At 35.1% G+C, this 19162-nt stretch overlaps 1 protein-coding gene across 3 annotated transcripts in view; it reads left to right on the forward strand.

Annotated features, from left to right (window-relative positions):
* Positions 1-19162, forward strand: part of GOLM2 (golgi membrane protein 2) — a 107142-nt gene that overhangs the window by 53705 nt on the left and 34275 nt on the right. For 2 of the 3 annotated variants that reach the window (XM_086710576.1, XM_086710579.1), the window contains exons 7-8: positions 9725-9823; positions 11561-11731. In XM_086710576.1, coding sequence (XP_086566702.1) covers positions 9725-9823; positions 11561-11731 — 270 coding nt within the window. The remainder of the gene's footprint in view (positions 1-9724; positions 9824-11560; positions 11732-19162) is intronic. The other variant, XM_086710578.1, reaches the window with a different exon arrangement.

Raw genomic sequence — 19162 nt, forward strand, 5'->3', positions numbered from 1 at the left:
GGCTATACTAGAAACCATAACAGAACAGTGCTGAACTATCTTAAAATGTGGCTCTGAAACAGTCAAGGGAGTATGTATATCATGTGCTTATGATTAGCACAGTGTTTCAACTTCTCAGCTCCCCAAACCATAGAGCCAAACCCCAGTGGGCTTTGTTTGTTTTTAATGTTGATTTGAGTTGGTTACCAAGATCTTACAGGAATCTTATCATTTAACCCATACTGTTCTTTACCTGGATATTTACCTTTATGGTATGTAGGTACCTGTGATGTTAGACAGTTACACATTTAGATCACTAGTTTTAAACTTTTTTAGATTAAAGAACATTCCAAGCATACAGGAAACTAGGATAATATAGTAGCCAAGTACCTACTGCCCCCCCCCAGAAGAAAACCACAAAAATAACATAACATTTTGCCACATTTGTTTCAGATATTTCTGTTATTGATGTTATTGTTAAAGAAATAAAACATTACTGATAAGTTGAAGCCTCCCTGTGTACCCACCAGATCCTATTCCTGCCTCTTCTTCCCCAGAGGTAACTACTATGCTGAGATTGGTGTGTATCAATTTCCATACATGTTTTTAGACTTTTACTGCATTTGTAAGCATCTGTAAAACTATAAAGTATTATTTTGTTTGCTGCCTCAAACTTTAAATAAATGGTGTCTTATTGTGTATATTATTCTATACCTTGGTTTTTTTCCCCTCAATATTATGCTTTTGTGACTTACCCATATTATTCCTGTGGCTTTCTAACAGTTATAATTATTTCATTGTATAAATATACCATAACTTATCCATTCACCTATAATAAACATTAAGGCCACTTTTAGTTTTTTGTTATTTCAAACAATACCACAGTGGACATTCTTGTTTATGTCTTCTTATGCACATGAAAGTCTCTAGATACTGATATTTGACTAGTACATTGAGCTAAAAAGGTGAGGCTGCTGCTGGCTAGAAAATGTGACTAGGGATCTAGCTGTCCCAGGCCCTAAGAGTCGAGGAGATCAATAGCTCAATACACTGGTAACCCATAAACAATTCTTAGCACAATGGTTGCAAAACTGTGTACAAGGGTATGAAATTAAAATAATTCTTGCATCGGGGCACTTGGGTGGCTCAGTTGGTTAAGCATCTGACTTCAGCTCAGGTCATGATCTCACAGTCTGTGGGTTCAAACCCCACATCGGGCTCTGTGCTGACAGCTTGGAGCCTGGAGCCTGCTTTGGATTCTGTGTATTTTCCCTCTCTCTCTCTCTGCCCCTCCCCTACTCATGCGTTCTCTCTCTCTCTCTCTCTCTCTCTCTCTCTTCCTCCCTCCCTCCCTTCCTCAAAAATAAATAAACTTCAAAAAAAATGTTTAAAGAATTCTTGCATCATAGAATATCGTCAACTTCTTAATATCAGTTTATACTTCTACTGGTAATATATGACAGTGTCTGTTTGTCCACATCCTCACTAAGATTCAGTTTGCTATACTTTAATTTTTTTGCCAATCTGACAGTTATTAAATGCTATCTTATTTTAGCTTAAATGTGCTATGGTACTAGTGACATTAAGCATCTTTTCACATAATTATTAGCCATTCTGGTTTCCTTCTTCTATGAATTACCTGGTAATTATTTTTGCCCATTTTTCTATTGGATTTTTGCTATTTTCCTTACTGATCTTTGAGTGTTCTTTAGTAGTTTGTAATACAAGTATCTTCACCATGTCATGAATATCAACAGAGAAAAAAATCTTATTTATTACTTGGAAACTTTTTTCTAGTTTTAAGGTCCAGTTAATCTCATAGTAAAAATTGCCTCTAATGATTTACTTTGGGGAAAATTCTGGTAGATACAAAAATTTTTATGTACCTGAAAAATTAGAAGTTCTGTTCTAATTAATAACTTAGAAAGAAAAACTTATTCCTTTTGGTTTCTTAATATGCATTAGATAGAGCTACTCAAGATAATTAATTTTCTGGAATAGAGGTTTTTGACCTTGGCTATATATTGGAATCATTGGGGAGTTAAAAAAAAAAAATTTCATGCGTGTGTCTCACTCCAGAGATTTTGATGTGTTTGGTCTGAAATGCAGCTTGGCCACTGAATGTGTAAGTATTCCTTAGGTGATTGTATTATATAACTAAGGTTGAAAACCACTTCTCTTGGAGGATTTTTCTATATCTGCACTGTCTAATATAATAGCCACTAGTCACATGTATTTATTTTTACATCAAACTTAAATAATACTAAAAAGTCAGTTCCTCAGTCAAACTAGCGACACTTCAAGTGCTTAAGGATCGCCTGTGGCTAGCGGCTACTGTACTGGACAGTGCAAGTATAGAACATTTTCATCATTGCATCAGTGCTGCTCTAGATGGTAATATTGATTACCTCTGGGAAAGAAGACTGAGGACAGAGATAAAAAGGTGATTTACTTTTCAACATACAATCTTTTGAACTTTTGGATTTATATTTCAAAATTTCAAAAGTTTCTTAATTTGATAAATTACCTATTCAAGAACTAAATAATTTTTTAAAAATGAAAGACAGGTACACAAATGAACTACTAGGACCTCATCAAAATAAAAAGCTTCTGCACAGCGAAGGAAACCATCAGCAAAACTAAAAGGCAACCGACAGAATGGGAGAAGATATTTGCAAATGACATATCAGATAAAGGGTTAGTATCCAAAATCTACAAAGAATTTATCAAACTCAACATCCAAAAAACAAATCATCCAGTGAAGAAATGGGCAAAAGACATGAATAGACACTTCTCCAAAGAAGACATCCAGATGGCCAACCGACACATGAAAAAATGCTCAACATCACTCATCATCAGGGAAATACAAATCAAAACCACAATGAGATACCACCTTACACCTGTCAGAATGGCTAACGTTAACAACTCAGGCAACAACAAATGTTGGCGAGGATGCAGAGAAAGAGGATCTCTTTTGCATTGTTGGTGGGAATGCAAGCTGGTGCAGCCACTCTGGAAAACAGTATGGAGGTTCCTCAAAAAACTAAAAATAGAACTATCCTATGACCCAGCAATTGCACTACTAGGCATTTATCCACGGGATACAGGTGTGCTGTTTCGAAGGGACACACGCACCCCCATGTTGACAGCAGCACTATCAACAATAGCCAAAGTATGGAAAGAGCCCAAATGTCCACCGATGGATGAATGGATAAAGAAGATGTGGTATATATATACAATGGGTATTACTCAGCAATCAAAAAGAATGAAATCTTGCCATTTGCAACTATGTGGATGGAACTGGAGGGTATTATGCTAAGTGAAATTAGTCAGAGAAAGACGAAAATCAAATGACTTCACTCATATTTGGACTTTAAGAGACAAAACAGATGAACATAAGGGAAGGGAAACAAAAATAATATAAAAACAAGGAGAGGGACAAAACAGAAGAGACTCATAAATATAGAGAACAAACTGAGGGTTGCTGGAGGGGTTGTGGGAGGGGGGATGGGCTAAATGGGTAAGGGGCATTAAGGAATCTACTCCTGAAATCATTGTTTCACTATATGCTAACTAATTTGGATGTAAATTTTAAAAAATAAAAAATAAAGTTAAAAATTAAAGAGAGGTAGTTATAGTGATGTTTGAGAGGAAAAAAAAGATTATGTTTTAAAGAGGAAATGTAGTTAGTGTTTTTGTTTTTGTTTTGGTTAAGATTCTTTCTCTAATGATTAGAGCTTTTAGAAGAAATATCTGAATTTAAATACATCAAAAGTTTTTACCAGGAGGGGCGCTTGGATGGCTTAGTCACTTAAGCATCCAACTTCAGCTCAGGTCATGATCTTGCGGTTCATGAGTTCCAGCCCCGTGTCTGGCTCTGTGCTGACAGCTCAGAGTTTGGAGCCTGCTTCGGATTCTGTGTCTCCCTCTCTCTCTGCCCCTCCCCCACTCGTACTTCCTCTCTCTCTCTCTCTCTCTCTCTCTCTCTCTCTCTCTCTCTCTCTCAAATAAATAAATAAAGTTAAAAAGAAAACTTTTATCAAATTAAATCACTGTAGATATACTTAAATAAATTTTTCTCTTAGACATCCTGTAAGACAGGAATTGGCAAACTACAGCTTAGTTGGCCTGTTTTCACAAATAGTTTTATTGAAACATTACCTTGTTCATTTATTTATGTTTTGTCTATGGCTGCTTTTGTAGTAGAACAGCAGAGTTGAGTATGGCCTCCAAGCCTAAAATATTCACTATCTGACCCTTCAAGAAAAAGATTTCAAAGAAACAAATTATATAAAATTGGGCTTTTTTTCTTAAATTAGCATATCAAATTTTATTCCTGGAAATTGCTACCAAAACTATATAAACTTCTAATGGTACTTTGGTTTGTAATTGAAAGACATTTCTTTCAGGGCACTGGAGTGGCTCAGTCAGTTAAGTATCCAACTCTTGACTTTGGCTCAGATCATGATCTCATGGTTCATGGGTTCCAGCCCCGCATCAGGCTCTGCATTGACGGAGCCTGCTTGGGATTGTCTCTCTCTTCCTTTCTCTCTACCCCTCACCCCCCTCAAAATAAATAAATAAACTTAAAAAAAGAAAGACCTTTCTTTCATTGTCATATTTTATGAAGCCACAATTTATAGTAGCCACAATTAGGAATAAAGGAATCAAAATAGGGTCTTGAATTAGAAAATACCCAGGGAGAATAGGATAGTTAGCATCCATTGGGTTTGAGGGTTTAATTGCTGCCTGTTTCTCTCATTTTTTAAAAACTACACTTCTAAAGTATTGTGTTTTAGTGGTTATTCCAGGGATTGCTATATGCATCCTTTATATGTCATGGTCTACTTAGAAATTATCTTGTAGTACTTCATGTGAAATGTTAGAACTTTACAAAGATATAATTCCATTTACCTTGCCTCATCCATTATGCTATTATTGTTATATATTTTACTTAGATATAAGTCCCAATATTTTCAGCATTATTTCTGCTTTAAAAGCCTTTTAAGGGGCATCTGGGTGGCTCAGTTTGTTGAGTGGCTGATTCTTGATTTTGGCTCAGATCATGATCTCAGGAGCCAGCCCCATGTCAAGCTCCATGCTGTGCATGGAGCCCGCTTGTGATTCTCTTTCTCTCTCTCTCTCTACCCCTCTCCCCAACTCACGCTCTCTGTCTAAAAAAAAAAGAAAAGAAGGAAAGAAAAAAAAGCCTTTTAAGAAAATAGGAGAAGAGAATATTATGGTGTCTTATATTTACCACGTGTTTAACTTTTCCAGTGATGTTCATTCCTTCCTGTGGATATTAATTTCTATCTTGATTATTATTTTCCTTTCAGCCAGGAGAACTTCCTTCAGCACTTCTTGAAATGCTGGTCTTCTAACAACACATTTATCCATCTTAGTTTATCTGAAAACTCTTTTATTTCATATTCATTTTTGAGGGATATTAAAAAAAATTTTTTTTTAATGCTTATTTATTTTTGAGAGGCAGAGTGCAAGCAGGGGAGGGACAGAGAAAGAGAAGGAGACACAGAATCCAAAGTAGGCTCCAGGCCCTGAGCTGTCAGCACAGAGTCTGACACAGGGCTCGAACCCACAAACTGTGAGATCATGACCTGGGCCAATGTCAGACGCTCAACCGACTGAGCCACCCAGGTGCCCCGAAAACATCATTTTTAATAATCTCTTTTGACATGTACCTATATTGCTCAGAAAGCTGAGATGGTTCCACTGGCCAATATTTGAATAATTATAAGCATGTTCTATCTGTTCATTTATGCAGAGCAAAGTAACATAAGAATGTTACATCATTGTTTTGTATTTAATGTTCATGCTTCAGGACGATTAATATTTCTATGGGCACTTACCAAATAGCGTTTCATCACTTCCCAAAATGTTACTATAAGTAAACATTCATTAGGACTCATCTAAGTGTGATCAAACTATGTAATCAGGAGGCTCAAAAAATTGGTTAGGGCCAGTAGCTTTACATTTAAATGTTTCTGTTTTTTCAACATGAACCTTGGATTCTTTCTTCATTCTAAGGATTAATACTTAACTTTGACTCTAAAATACTTCAGTATACATAAAACACCTATTTGCTAGGCTTGTATCATAATGCAGTAGCTAATATTCTCACTTGGTCTCCAAATCGATCATGCAGGATAAATGGCATTATCCCTGTTTTTCAGATGAAGACTGGGGCTTTGAGAAATTAGTCACTAATCCAAAATCATACGGTTGATAAATTACAGAGTCATGATTTGAACCCTGGTCTGTCTGACTCCAAAGCTCATGCTTTTTATTCTGTCTTTGACTCTTTTGGTGATACAACAGAACCACTTCTGGAGCTTTTAATAAATATAGATACCTAGGTACCACCCCCCATGTTCAGTATGTCTAGGGTGGTATCTGTATTACTAAAGTGCTCCCAGAATAGAGGTCCATTGCTTATTTATGCCATATTACTTTTCCATAGTCATAGTCACTGGATTGTGAAGCTTTTCTGTAAGACAGAAACTGGAAGATTTGAACAATTTTAAGGACCTGAGCTGAAGTCAGACGCTCAACCGACTGAGCCACCCAGGCGCCCCACATCTAATAGGCATTTAATAAATATTGTTGAATGATTGAATTTCCATATTGATAACTCTCCTTTTTAAAAAAGTGTAAAACCCAGGACCTTAGTCATAGGATAAAAGTTTGTGCTCCAAGTTTCTTTGTATCCTGTGTTTTGTCTTTATCATAACTAGGCTTTGTCATTTTATCTTTGGAACTTTTCCTTAATAATGGCAATTATTGTTTGCAGTCTTTTTAGTGTCTAATTTTTCCCCCACACTTCTATTGTCTTTAAGCTCACATTTATTATTTTATTTCTCTTAATTTAAGAAGTGCCTGTAGCTATAGCCCAGTGCTTAGTACTTCCTTGAGAATTTATCATGTAGGTATAAAAATGCTCAACACGAAATTGTTTATAATGACAAATTGAGAGCTATATAAGCATTATAAAGAGGGTTAATTCGTTAAATTTGTTATATCCATAAAGTGTGATATGTAGTTGTTAAAAAGAATAATGTGGAGCTGTATTTATTAACATAAAAATATATCTATGATTTTTTAATGAAAAAAGCAGGTTACAAGAAAGCAAGAATAATATTTCATTTTTGTGGAATAAACATTAGATACTTATATGTGTTTAGAAAAAAGTCTGTAGAACTTTTCTATAGATAATTGGAGAGTGAGGTTAGCATTCTACCTGTCTCCAGGCTCACTAGTAGTTTTCTAGGTCTTCATCTGTTTTGGTACCACTGAATATAAGTATGCATTCTGACCCCTGGGGAAGCCTTTAACTATCTTGCCCTGGTATAAGTAAAGTACCTTTCTCCTTAGTTCAACAAAACAAGGCTTGAGGTTTTTTTTAAAGGAAATTTACAAGGAAACAAAAAAGGAAAGTGAACAAAAAGTCAATGTAAAAACATAGAAACCAAAATGTTTATAGAACACACATTTCTTTTTCCTAAATAGTAAAAGTCTGTTCACCAGCTAGCTTAGCTGATGCAGTTTATGGGTCTCCAAGATCCCTGTGGCAGTTCTTTACCCAGATCTTTCTAGCTACATTGGAAGTTTTTGTTTGTGTTTTTTCATTTTTTAAAATTACTTTTTTAGTTGAAGTATATGTAACATTAAAATGGAAGTTTTGATTCAGCATTACCATTTGGGAATGTTATAGAAGAAAATGGGATAACAAAGAAAAATATGTATAAAATATTAAAAATCAGATTATAAGGTTGTTTGTATGATAGGATCCTACTTTTGTTTAAGGTGTATTGTATAATGTACAGCAAAAAAAAAAAAAAAACCCACAAAACATTAGAGAGGTGGTCTTGAAATGATAACAGTGGTTCTAGCTAATTTTAAATTCCTTCATGTTTTTTGATTTTTTAAATTTTCTCTGGGAACATGTGTTATTCATATCAAACTTATAAGGCTCCATATTACTACTCTGTTTATGCTATATCAGTTCTAAACTCCTCTGGCTATTTTACAGAGGCTCTTTTTAATCCTGCATTTTTTATTTTTTGTCACCTATATGAATCATAGCTTTGCCTCCAAATATTTACATTGTTCTTGAGCATGAGGCAATATTATATAAAGCTAAGGACATTTATAATTACTTCTTATTTAGTAGTGAAGATGCCCTCTTTTGTCTTCTGGTTTGAGTAGTGCTGGACTGAGCTAGGCTCCAACAGTGATTAACAGATTTGTGGATTGTGACTGACTTCTCTTTCCAAATATATCTACCAGATGCTTAGTGTCCTCAGAGTCTGTTAGCAAATCAAAATTGTGTTAATTAAACCCAGCAAAGTATTGCTCTTTTAAGATGTTAGCTGATTGTTATTTAGCTGTCTTATGTGCAGAAGTGAGTGTTGGACAATGAAGCTAGAAATAGGAACAAGATAATAGGAATATCATGAGATATAGAAAATCTCAACTTTCTGTAAATTTGAATAGGTTGCTTTCTTAGAGTGAATTTTAAACTCCTTGGGGCTTTAAGTTTAGAAATCTATGTAATAATAAATGAAATACACTCATTGAAATAAACTTTCAGGATTGTGAAAATAATCCAAGTATACTAGTTAGAATTGATTAGGCTGTGATATATTAACAAAGAGCCCCCAGACTGCAGTGGCTTAAAACAAGAAAGATTTATTTATTGTTCATATTACAGTCTGATGCAGGTCAGATGATGATTTGTAGCTCTCCTCCAAGCAGTGTCTCTTTCCAGTATATGATATCATCTTCATATGTAGCATCCTTAGTTGTGGCAGAAAGGGAAGAGAGATCTTATGTGATTTGCACAGATTTTATCATCATACATGGAAGTGGTATGTTCAGTTTCACTTACATCCTCACAGTCAGAACCTAGTCTTTTGGCTCCTAAGTGTAAAGAAGGCTGATCTTCCTCTGTGCCCAGGAAAAATCTGATGAAATAGGAAAACACAGCATTGTCTCTGCCACTGTCTCCGTTTCCTTCTTTGCTCTCTGACTTTCTATCATGTTAAGCTGCCCAAGGAAGCAATGGAATTAGTGGTAGTGAGTGGAACATGATCTTTCCCTGTTGTCTTCATTTCGTAAAGGAGAATAAAGTCCTCACTAGAAGTGTGTACATCTTTATTAGTAAAGCTCTTTGTACAAAACGTAAATGTTCCCTCTTCAAAAATAAAATTCAACTTGTTCCATCAATTATGTTTAGTTTTTATTTAAAATCTGACTATCTTAGAGTAACATATTCTCATTGCTTCACCTAATCTGTAAATGTCAATTTTTATTTATAAATAAATATATACTATCCATAGAAGAAGATCTTCCTGTATGTGAACAGATTCATTTATTTATTCATTCATCAAATCTTAGGTGAGCTTTTGTGATGTGCCATTTATTCTAGGTGTTGGGGATATAGTGGTGAACAAAATGTAGAGTTCTAACTATTTTATATTCTGGTCAGATTTACTGATCACCAAAACTGGTGATGTGTAATACAATGTATCAATTAGTAGCCATAAATTAGTTAATATGCCAACTGTAAAGATTACAAAATTAAAATAAGCATCATAGGATTAGTGCAGTGTAAATAGGTCCATGGTGGTTGGTTTTTATTTTTTTTTTTTATTTTATTTATTCATAGTGGTTGGTTTTTAAAAAACATAATATCGATAGGAATAATATGGATCTTTTTTTCTTTCAGCTTTAAAGAAACCCTCTATTTCTGTTGCTCAGTATGAAAGTCATCAAGCAATCTCCCATATTCCAACTGGACAACCTCTCTCCCCAAATATGGTTCCAGGTGTGAAGTCTTATTCTCTTTCTTTTTAATTTCTTTTTTTTAATGTTTATTTATTTTTGAGAGAAAGAGAAAGAGAGAGCAAGCACAAGCAGTGGAGGAGCAGAGAGGGGGACAGAGAATCTGAAGCGGGCTCTGTGCTGACAGCAGCAAGCCCAATGTGGGGCTCGAACTTACCAACCATGTAATCATGACCTGAGCCAAAGTTGGACTTTCACCGGACTGAGCCACCCCGGTGCCCCTGATGTCTTAGCCTTAAAATTCCTTTTGAAAACCATTTTACTGGTCAAGTATTGTTATATAGGGAATAAAACATGTCATTTAACAGCATGGTGAAGTAGCATTCATTCTTCTAGTTAATGTTAAATATTTTGCAATGATTGATCAAAACTCAGGGAGAGATAATCATTTAAAAATGCAGTTTGTTGGGGGCATGTAAGTGGTTCAGTCAGCTAAGCATCTGACTTGATTTCGGCTAAGGTCATGATCTCTCAGTTTGTGAGATTGAGCCCAGTGTCAAACTTCGCTGACAGTGTTGAGCCTGCTTGGAATTTGATAGGTCCTTCTCTCTCTGCCCCTCCCCCCACCTCAATAAATAAATAAACTTAAAAAACTAAAAATAAAATTTCATTTTGTCTGAAGCATTTTCAAGCAAAAGAACTATTTGTTCTGCCACTCTGGACTATATTCCCTTTCATCTCTGCCAGTCTATATGCATTTACTCTCTTCAAAATGTGTTCAAATTTATTTCACAGAGGCCTTCTATTAACTACTACATCCATCTATATTCCACTCCCTATTCCATACTTATGAATGTATGTTTGTTTTCTACTGAATACCTATTTGATTTTATAGAAATTTTCCCCTAAAATGAGAATTGATGTTATTAAAGTTAATTATAATAAGGATCTAAATGAAGGCTTTGACGAGGGAAAAAGGGGACTGGGGAAGAGAAAAGTTATATCCAGGAGTTGCCAATAAGAAAGAATCAAGAGTTGGGGCTTAGTCAGTTAAGTATCTGACTCTTGATTTCCGCTCAGGTCATGATCTCATGATTCCTGAGATTGAGCCCTGCTTTGGGCTCTGTGCTTACAGTGAGAACCCTGCTTGGGATTCTCTCTCTCCGCCCCTCCCCGTGCTTGCACGTGCGCTCTCTCTCGCTCTCTCTCTCTCTCTCTCTCTCTCTCTCAAAATAAGTAAATAAACTTAAAAAAAAAAGAATCAAGAGTTAACATGGGGCACCTGGCAGCTCAGTCAGACAAGCATGCAACTCATGATCTCTGGGTCCTGAATTCAAGCCCCATACTGGGTATAGAGATTACTTAAAAATAAATAAACTTAAAAAAAAGTTAACAGTTGTGAGTCACTGTGTAGGTGAAAATGACTTAGAGGCTAGAGATTTCTGATAGCAATGTAGAGTTAGAAAAACTTAGGGAAGAAAAAGATACAAGTCTCAATGCCAGTTAAATCTTCGGGTTTCTACTATGTATCACTTTGGCTGATAGGTTTATTTATAATCAATACCAGAGATACTTACCTAAGAATGATTAGTAAACTTCACACAGCTAAAATCACATTGACTGTAAGATTTAATTAAAGAAATTATAATAAAGCCAAAAAAAAAAAAAAAAGCTACATGACTACTCAATATCAAACAACAGTGTGTCTTACATTTTCTAAGCAGGTCTTGTGAAATTCTTTTGCAAAATAGGACCTTAATTTGATGTTTTTATGCCATAGATTCTCATGGACACCACAATGGAAATCCTGGAACTTCAAAGCAGAACCCTTCCAATCCTCTTCAGCGTTTAATTCCAGGCCCGAACTTGGAAAGTATACCCAGAATTCAAGCAGATATACTAAAGCAGGCTACCAAGGATAGAGTCGGTGATTTCCATAAGTTGAAGCAAAGTAAGAATCAGTTGATGAATGTTATGCTGAAAAGATTTCTTTAAATATAATATGTTTATAAGGCTCAATTAAGGTCTTCATTATTATAATGTCTAATGAATGTATAGTAAACTTATATGCATACAAAGAGAAAGTGTGATGGTGGTAAAAATTAAAAGGAAAGCAAGTTTTAAATGGATAGAGATATTTTATTTTTTTAAGTTTATTTTAAGAGAGAGAGAGTGCGAAAGCATGCTCAAGCAGGGGAGGCGCAGAGAGAGAGGGAGAGAGAGAATCCCAGGCAGGCTCACTCAGTGCTGTCAGTGCAGAGCCCAACACAGGGCTTGATCTCACAAACTGCAGAAATCAAGAGTTGGAGACTTAGGGTGCCTGGATGGCTCAGTTGGTTAAACATTCAACTTTGGTTCAGGTCATGATCTCAAGGCTCCTGAGTTCAGGCCCTGCATCAGGTTCTCTGCTGTTGGTGTGGAACCTGCTTCAGATCCTCTGTCCACCTTTCTTTGCCCCTCTCCCACTCTCTTTCTGTCTTGCGCACACGTGCACGCATGTGCTCTCTCTCTCTCTCTCAAAAATAAACATAAAAAAAAAAAAAAAGAGTCAGAGGCTCAATCTACTGAGCCTGGATAGAGATATTTTAAAGAAGCCTTTAAAAATCTTCTCACGTTCTCCACTATTAAATAATAAACTTCAGGTGAGTTGACATTTTAAAAATGCTATTAGTTCTTATAACTAAAAAATTTTTGGAGAAGTGAGAAAAGATATATTTTGTTAGGCTAATGAATTAAAACTTTGACTAGGAGGAGAAGATAAATAGTTTTGAAAAATGGATTCTGGGAGATATAAAGACCTAGGGACTGCCATAATAGAAGGCTCAATGCTCCTTCCTTTTGCATTCCTTTCCACTGCAATTTGCTTCATTTAGGTATTAGGAGAAAAGTGAAAGAAATTGAACAAATTCATAGTAATGTGTACTAAAATATCACTTCTTAATTATCTCAGAGGTATCAATTTTGATAGGTGGACAATACATTTTAATTTGTATAACTCTCTAATTGGCAGATTCTTAGGAAATATAAGAAAAATTCTGGTAGTCGAGAGGGTTTGGACTAGACAGTGTCTCTTAGGTCAGTTCCCTTAAACTACACTTTTCACTGCTTCTGCTTTACAAAGCTTTTTCCCTTCAACTTCTTTTGTTGTTGTTGTTGTTTATTTTTATTTTCCCTTAACAATATATTTTGGAGTATATTCCATACCTGTATATAAAAATTTACTTCAACTAATGGCTGTATCATGTTCCATTATACATGTTTGTAGTATTTTATTGAACTCATCCCCTTTTAGTAGACATGTTAACTCCTTTCAATATTCTCTACTGTGCTGCAATGAAGGATTCATAAAAACAAAGGCAAACTGCAGCTTGTAGACATTCTGTCTGTTCAGACATGGAAGAGTCTGAACAGACAATGTCTACAAGCTGCAGTTTGCCTTTGTTTGCTTTCCATGATGGCTTCTATGGCAACAACTATTCAGAGCAGTGTTGCACGGTTATTTGTGCGCAGGTTGCTCATACAGTGAGGACTGCAACGTTACATTTTTTAAATCTCTTCAGAGTATTTTTAATTGGTCTTCTGACAGTTCATATTTCTTCATCTATATGAAGATATACTTTGCATCCATTTAACTGACTTTCCTTCCTTGATATTTTAAAGTGTATCCTTGTATGTTTACTGAAGTATCATATGAAAAACATTTTTATTAAATAAATGTGGCTAATGTTTTAAATACATTGAAAATTTTTTTTCTCAAAATCTTGTTGAAGAATTGGCCTGAAAACTTCTATCTTACCAGAAAGAGGTGTATAGTAAGGACGAAACAAAGTATCTTAATTCAATATCTTAATTCACTTAATACTTTCTTCTAAACTTAAGTTTACCCTATAAAACCTTTTATCATTGCCATACCTGTATTTTTTTTAATGATATTTGGATAAAGAATGTGATTGGAAATAATTGCCAGGAAATTATTATTCTCTACAACTTCTTTAAAAGAGCCTGTTGAGTCTTAAACTCTTACTCCAAATTCTTTTCAGTGTATGTATAAAGTTGAAATCATTGGGAGCACTGTTTTGTGATTTACATTGTTATTATCTTTACATACATTTTAACCTATCAAATAGTTACACAGTTGTCATTTTAAATAGACATATACATATATACACATATATAGACACATACATATATTCGATTGTGTTTAGGCAATAATAATAGTTCAGTTAGTTCTATTCTTTTATTGGTTATTTAAAGTATTTCATATTTTCTCATGTTAGTTGTCATGACTATGAGTAACTTTTTTTCAAATTATTTCCTGCTTACACTTTTGTGTTCCTTTATTTTTTTTTTTAAGTTTATTTATTTATTTTTGAGAGAGAGAGAAAGAGAGGGAGATTGTGAGGGGGAGAGGCAGAAAGAGGGAGACCCAGAATCCCAAGTATGCTCCCCCATGTCAGTGCAGAACTGGTTGCGGGGCTCAAACTCACTGACTGTGAGATCATGACCTGAGCCAAAATCAAGAGTCGGGCACTTAAACAACTGACCCACTTGGGCACCCCAAGTGTATTCCTTTAAAAGTAGTTCCCAAACTGAAATTACTAGGTCAAATTACTTGACCAGTTTTATAGTTCCTATTACATATTTTCAGACTGTTCTGTAGAACAGTTTCACAGTGTCATTGGAGATGTTTAAATTTATTTCTGTATGGCCTGGCCACATTGGCTTTTTAACTCTAAGGCATTTAGAATATAATAATTCCTTAAATATTTTTTAATAAGCATTTACTTTCTGGTGGCCTCTCCATTTTTATATGAGGAATTTTACTATAATTATTTGTTGGTATATAATCTGTGCATCCATTTGACCACTTAGCCTGATAGCTTTGGAGATTGATCCTGTATCTTTGCGTCAAATCTTTATAAATAAATCAGATGTTAACCTCTTATCAGTTATCTTTACTACAGTTTTACTTTTCCGTTGCCCTTCCCGATATGAGATTTTATTATATTTAATCATCATGCAAAATATTTTAATTAAAAATAATTTTTAAATTTTGTGGAAAAACGCACATACAATTCACCGAAGTGTACAATTCATTGGCATTTAGTACATTTATAATGTTAGGTGATCATTGCAAACTATCTAGTTCCAGAATGTTTTCATCAACCCCCCAAAAAAACCCTGTACCTATTAAGCAGTCACTCCCTGTTCTCTCCTACCCACAGTCCCTGGCAAAGTCTAATCTGCTTTCTGACTCTATGGATTCATCTGTTCTGAATCTTTCATATAAATGGAATCATACAACATGTGACGTTTTGTGTCTGGCTACTTTTACTTAGCATGATGTTTTCAAGGTTCATTCTATTGTAGCATATATCAATACTTTATTTTTTATGGCTAAATAATATTCAGTTGTATGAATACATTTTGCTTATCTATTCATCTGTTGGTGGACATTTGAATTGTTTCCACTTTTTGGCTATTATGAATAGTGTTGTATGAACATTCATTTACAAATTTTTGTTGAACACCTATTTTCGATTCTTTCAAGTATATACCTAGATGTGGAATCATGGGGTCATATGGTAATTCTGTGTTTAGCTTTATTAAGGAACTGCCAAACTATTCTCCACAGTGGCTCTACCATTTTACAGTCCTACCTGCAATGCACGACAATTGAATTTCTCCACGTGCTTGCCAACACTTAATACTTCTTGGGTATTTTTTATTTTTCACTGTTGCCATCCTAGTGCGTGTGAAGTGGTATCTCATTGTGATTTTCTTTCTTTTTTTTTTTTAAAGATTTTATTTTTGGGAGCACCTGGATGGCTCAGTCAGTTAAGCATCTGACTTTTGACTTCAACTCAGGTGATGATCTCATGGTTAATGAGTTCGAGCCCTGCATCAGGCTCTGTGCTGACAGCATGGAGCCTGCTTGGGATTCTTTCTCTCCCTCTCTCTCTGACCCTTCCCACTCATTCTCTCTCTCCTTTTCTCTCTAAAAATAAATAAATAAACTTGGGGAAAAAAAAGATTTTTAAGTAATCTCTACATCCAAAGTGGGGCTCAAACTTACAACCTTGAGGTCAAGAGTCACCTGCTCTACTGAGTCAGCCAGCCGCCCTCATTGTGATTTTCATTTGCGTTTCTCTAATGACTAATGGCATTGAACTTCTTTTCCTCTACTCATTGGCCATTTGTATATCCTCTTTGGAGAAATGTCTACTCAAGTACTTTGCCCATTTTTAAATTGGGTTGTTTGTCTTTGTTGTTGAGTTTTAAGCATTCTTTTATATATTTGGATACTAGACCCTCATCAGATATATGATTTGCAATTATTTTTGCCCATTCAGTGGGTTGTCTTTTCACTCTTTGATAGTGTCCTTTGATATACAAAGTTTTTAATTTTGATGAAGCCAAATTTATCTCTTCTTTTGGTGTTTATGCTTTTGGTGTCATATCTGAGAAACCTTTACCAAATCAAAGGTTATGAAGATTTCCCCTTATGTTTTCCTCTAGAAGGTTTATAGTTTTGCCTCTTATGTGTAGGTTTTCATCTGTTTTTATATGATTTTTTAATAAGTTTATTTATTTATTTTGAGAAAGAGTGTGTGAATGCATGTAGGAGGGGCAGAGAAAGGAGACAGAGAAGCAGTCTCTGCACTGCCAGCACAGAGCCTGATGTGGGGCTCAATCTCATGAACCACGAGATCATGACCTGAGCTGAGATCAACCCTCACATACTTAACTGACTAAGCCACCCAGCCACCACATCTAATTTTTATATATGATATGAGGTAAGGATCCAACTTCATTCTTCTATATGCAGGTATTTAGTTGTCCCATACTATTTGCTGAAGAGACTCTTCTTTTTCTATTGAACATTCTTAGCATACTTGTTGAAAATCAATTGTATGAGTTTATTTTGGACTCTCAATTCTATTCCCCAGATGCCACTACCTCACTGTTTTCGTTACTGTAACTTTGTGGTAAGTCTTGAAATCAGGAAGTATGAGTGCTCCAACTTTGTTCTTCTTTCTAAAATTATTTTGACTATTTGGGATCTCTTATAATTCTATGTGAATCTTAGGATCTGTTTGTCTATTACCACTAAAAAGGCAGTGGGGATTTTTTTTTTTTTTTTCCAATAGGTAAGCTCTACATAGGCCCTATGTAGGACTTGAACTCATGACCCTGAGATCAAGAGTCACATGTTCTCTGGACTGAGCCAGCTAGATGCCCCAAGGCACTTCAGATTTAATTTTTAGTGTTTTTAAAGTTTTATTTATTTAAGCAATCTCTATACCTCATGTGAGTAGAACTCATGATCCCAAGATCAAGTTGCATGCTACTCCAACTGAGCCAGCCAGGCACCCCAAATGGATTCCACTGCATTGAATCTATAGATTACTTTGGGAAATATTGTCATCTGAACAATATTAAGTCTTCTAGTCATGAAAACGGAGTATCTTTCCATTTATTTAGAGTGTCTTTATTTTCTTTCAGCAGTGTTTTATAGTTTTCAGTGCACAAGTCTTGTGCCTCCTTGGTTAAATTTATTCTTAAGCATTTTATTCTTTCTCATGTTATTGTAAATTTAATTGTTTTCTTAATTTCCTTTACAGATTGTTCATTGCTAGTACACAAAAATATGACCAATTTTTTTCTTGGCTCTTGATGTTTTAATTTTTTATTGAAATTTCTAGAAATATGTAATATTTGGGTCTTACCTTAAAATTTAGAATGTTGGATTTTATTTTCATTATTCTAGAAATAATGGCTATGTATCTGTTTTTATATGCCTTATGTAAAATATACCCTTGTCTTATACATTAGCATATATAAACATATATAAACATATATATATATATATATATATATATATATATATACACACATATATATGTCAGTATTTTGAATATGATTCAAAATTTCTGTGCCTGTTTTACATCAGCTGCATTTTGTTTTCTTTATACATGTTGACCTCCTTTCCCCATTCCTCCCACCCCTATCTCCCCCTCTCACAATGACAGTCTGCCCACTGTGTCTATGAACTTGGGGTTTTTCTTTTTCAAAGACTCCACATATCTAACAGAAATCATAGGGTATTTGCCTTTCTCTGTCTGGCTTCTTTCACTTAGTACAGTGCCCTCAAGCTCCATCCATATTGTCGCAAATGGCAAGATTCCCTTGTTTTTTTAATGACTGAATAATATTCCATTGGATATATATACCACAACTTTTTTTTAATGTTTATTTATTTTTGAGAGAATGTGCAAGTGTGCATGATGGGGAGGGGCAGAGTGACAGGGAGACAGAGGATCTGAAGTGGACTCTGCGCTGACAGCAGAGAGCCCAATGGGGGGCTTGAAATCACTAACCATGCAATCATGACCTGAGTCAAAGTCAGATGCTTAACTGACTAAGCCACCCAGGTGCCCCATCTTCTTTATCTATTTATCTGTTCATAAACACTTAGATTGTTTCCATTTCTTGACTATTGTAAATAATGCTCTATTGAACATGGGGGTGTATATATTGTTTTGAGTTCATGTTTTCATTTTCTTTATAAATACCCAAAGAGGAATTGCTGGATCATTCTAGTTTTAATTTTTTGAGGAACCTCCATACTGTTTTCCGTGGTGGCTGTACCAATTTACATTACTACCACTAGTACACAAATGCCCCCCTTTCTCCACATTTCTCCAATTATGGCTGATTTTTGTTTGTTGATTTGTATCCTGAAACTTAACTGAATTTGATGCATTAGAGATTTTTATTTGTATATATTCAGGTATATCCATTTTGACTCTTATGAGAACCTTCATTTCTTTTAATCATCTGTTCTTTATCAGGGCATAAATGTACTACTCAATTTTCATTTATTTTTCCCCCTGATTTTTTGACCTCTTTGGAATATATAATGATCCAAATTAATTTTTCTCTATCCTGATAACCATCTGTCCCAGAACTCTTATTGTTTGTTTTTCCTTTGTGGTATGGTATTTACTTCTGGTTTATCACATACACACATTAAGTTATTGCACTATTTTCAACCTGTCTCTAGAATTTCCATTTTTTCCAATTCTTGTCCTTATCCCTAGCATATAGTAACAATTTTGATGCGAGTTCTGATATGTGTGGGCTTTTCCCACATGACCAAGCAATTCTCAGACACCTACAATTCGACTCAATTCTGACACCATCTACCAGGAGATAGCCTCAGATTTCACAGATTAAGGGCACAGCCCTACAAGATTGCTCTTCTCTCCTCCACTTCAGACACCAGTTGAAAGTCCTGGTTGTTGTCTGTGCTTCTGAGCAACTAATGGTGTAATGCTCCAGATTTCGAACCCGAGAGACCACCAAGGAGCCGATACCG

This window comes from Puma concolor, chromosome B3 (genome assembly GCF_028749965.1).
Source record: "Puma concolor isolate L17-30 chromosome B3, mPumCon1.1.hap2, whole genome shotgun sequence".
Lineage (NCBI taxonomy): Eukaryota > Metazoa > Chordata > Mammalia > Carnivora > Felidae > Puma > Puma concolor.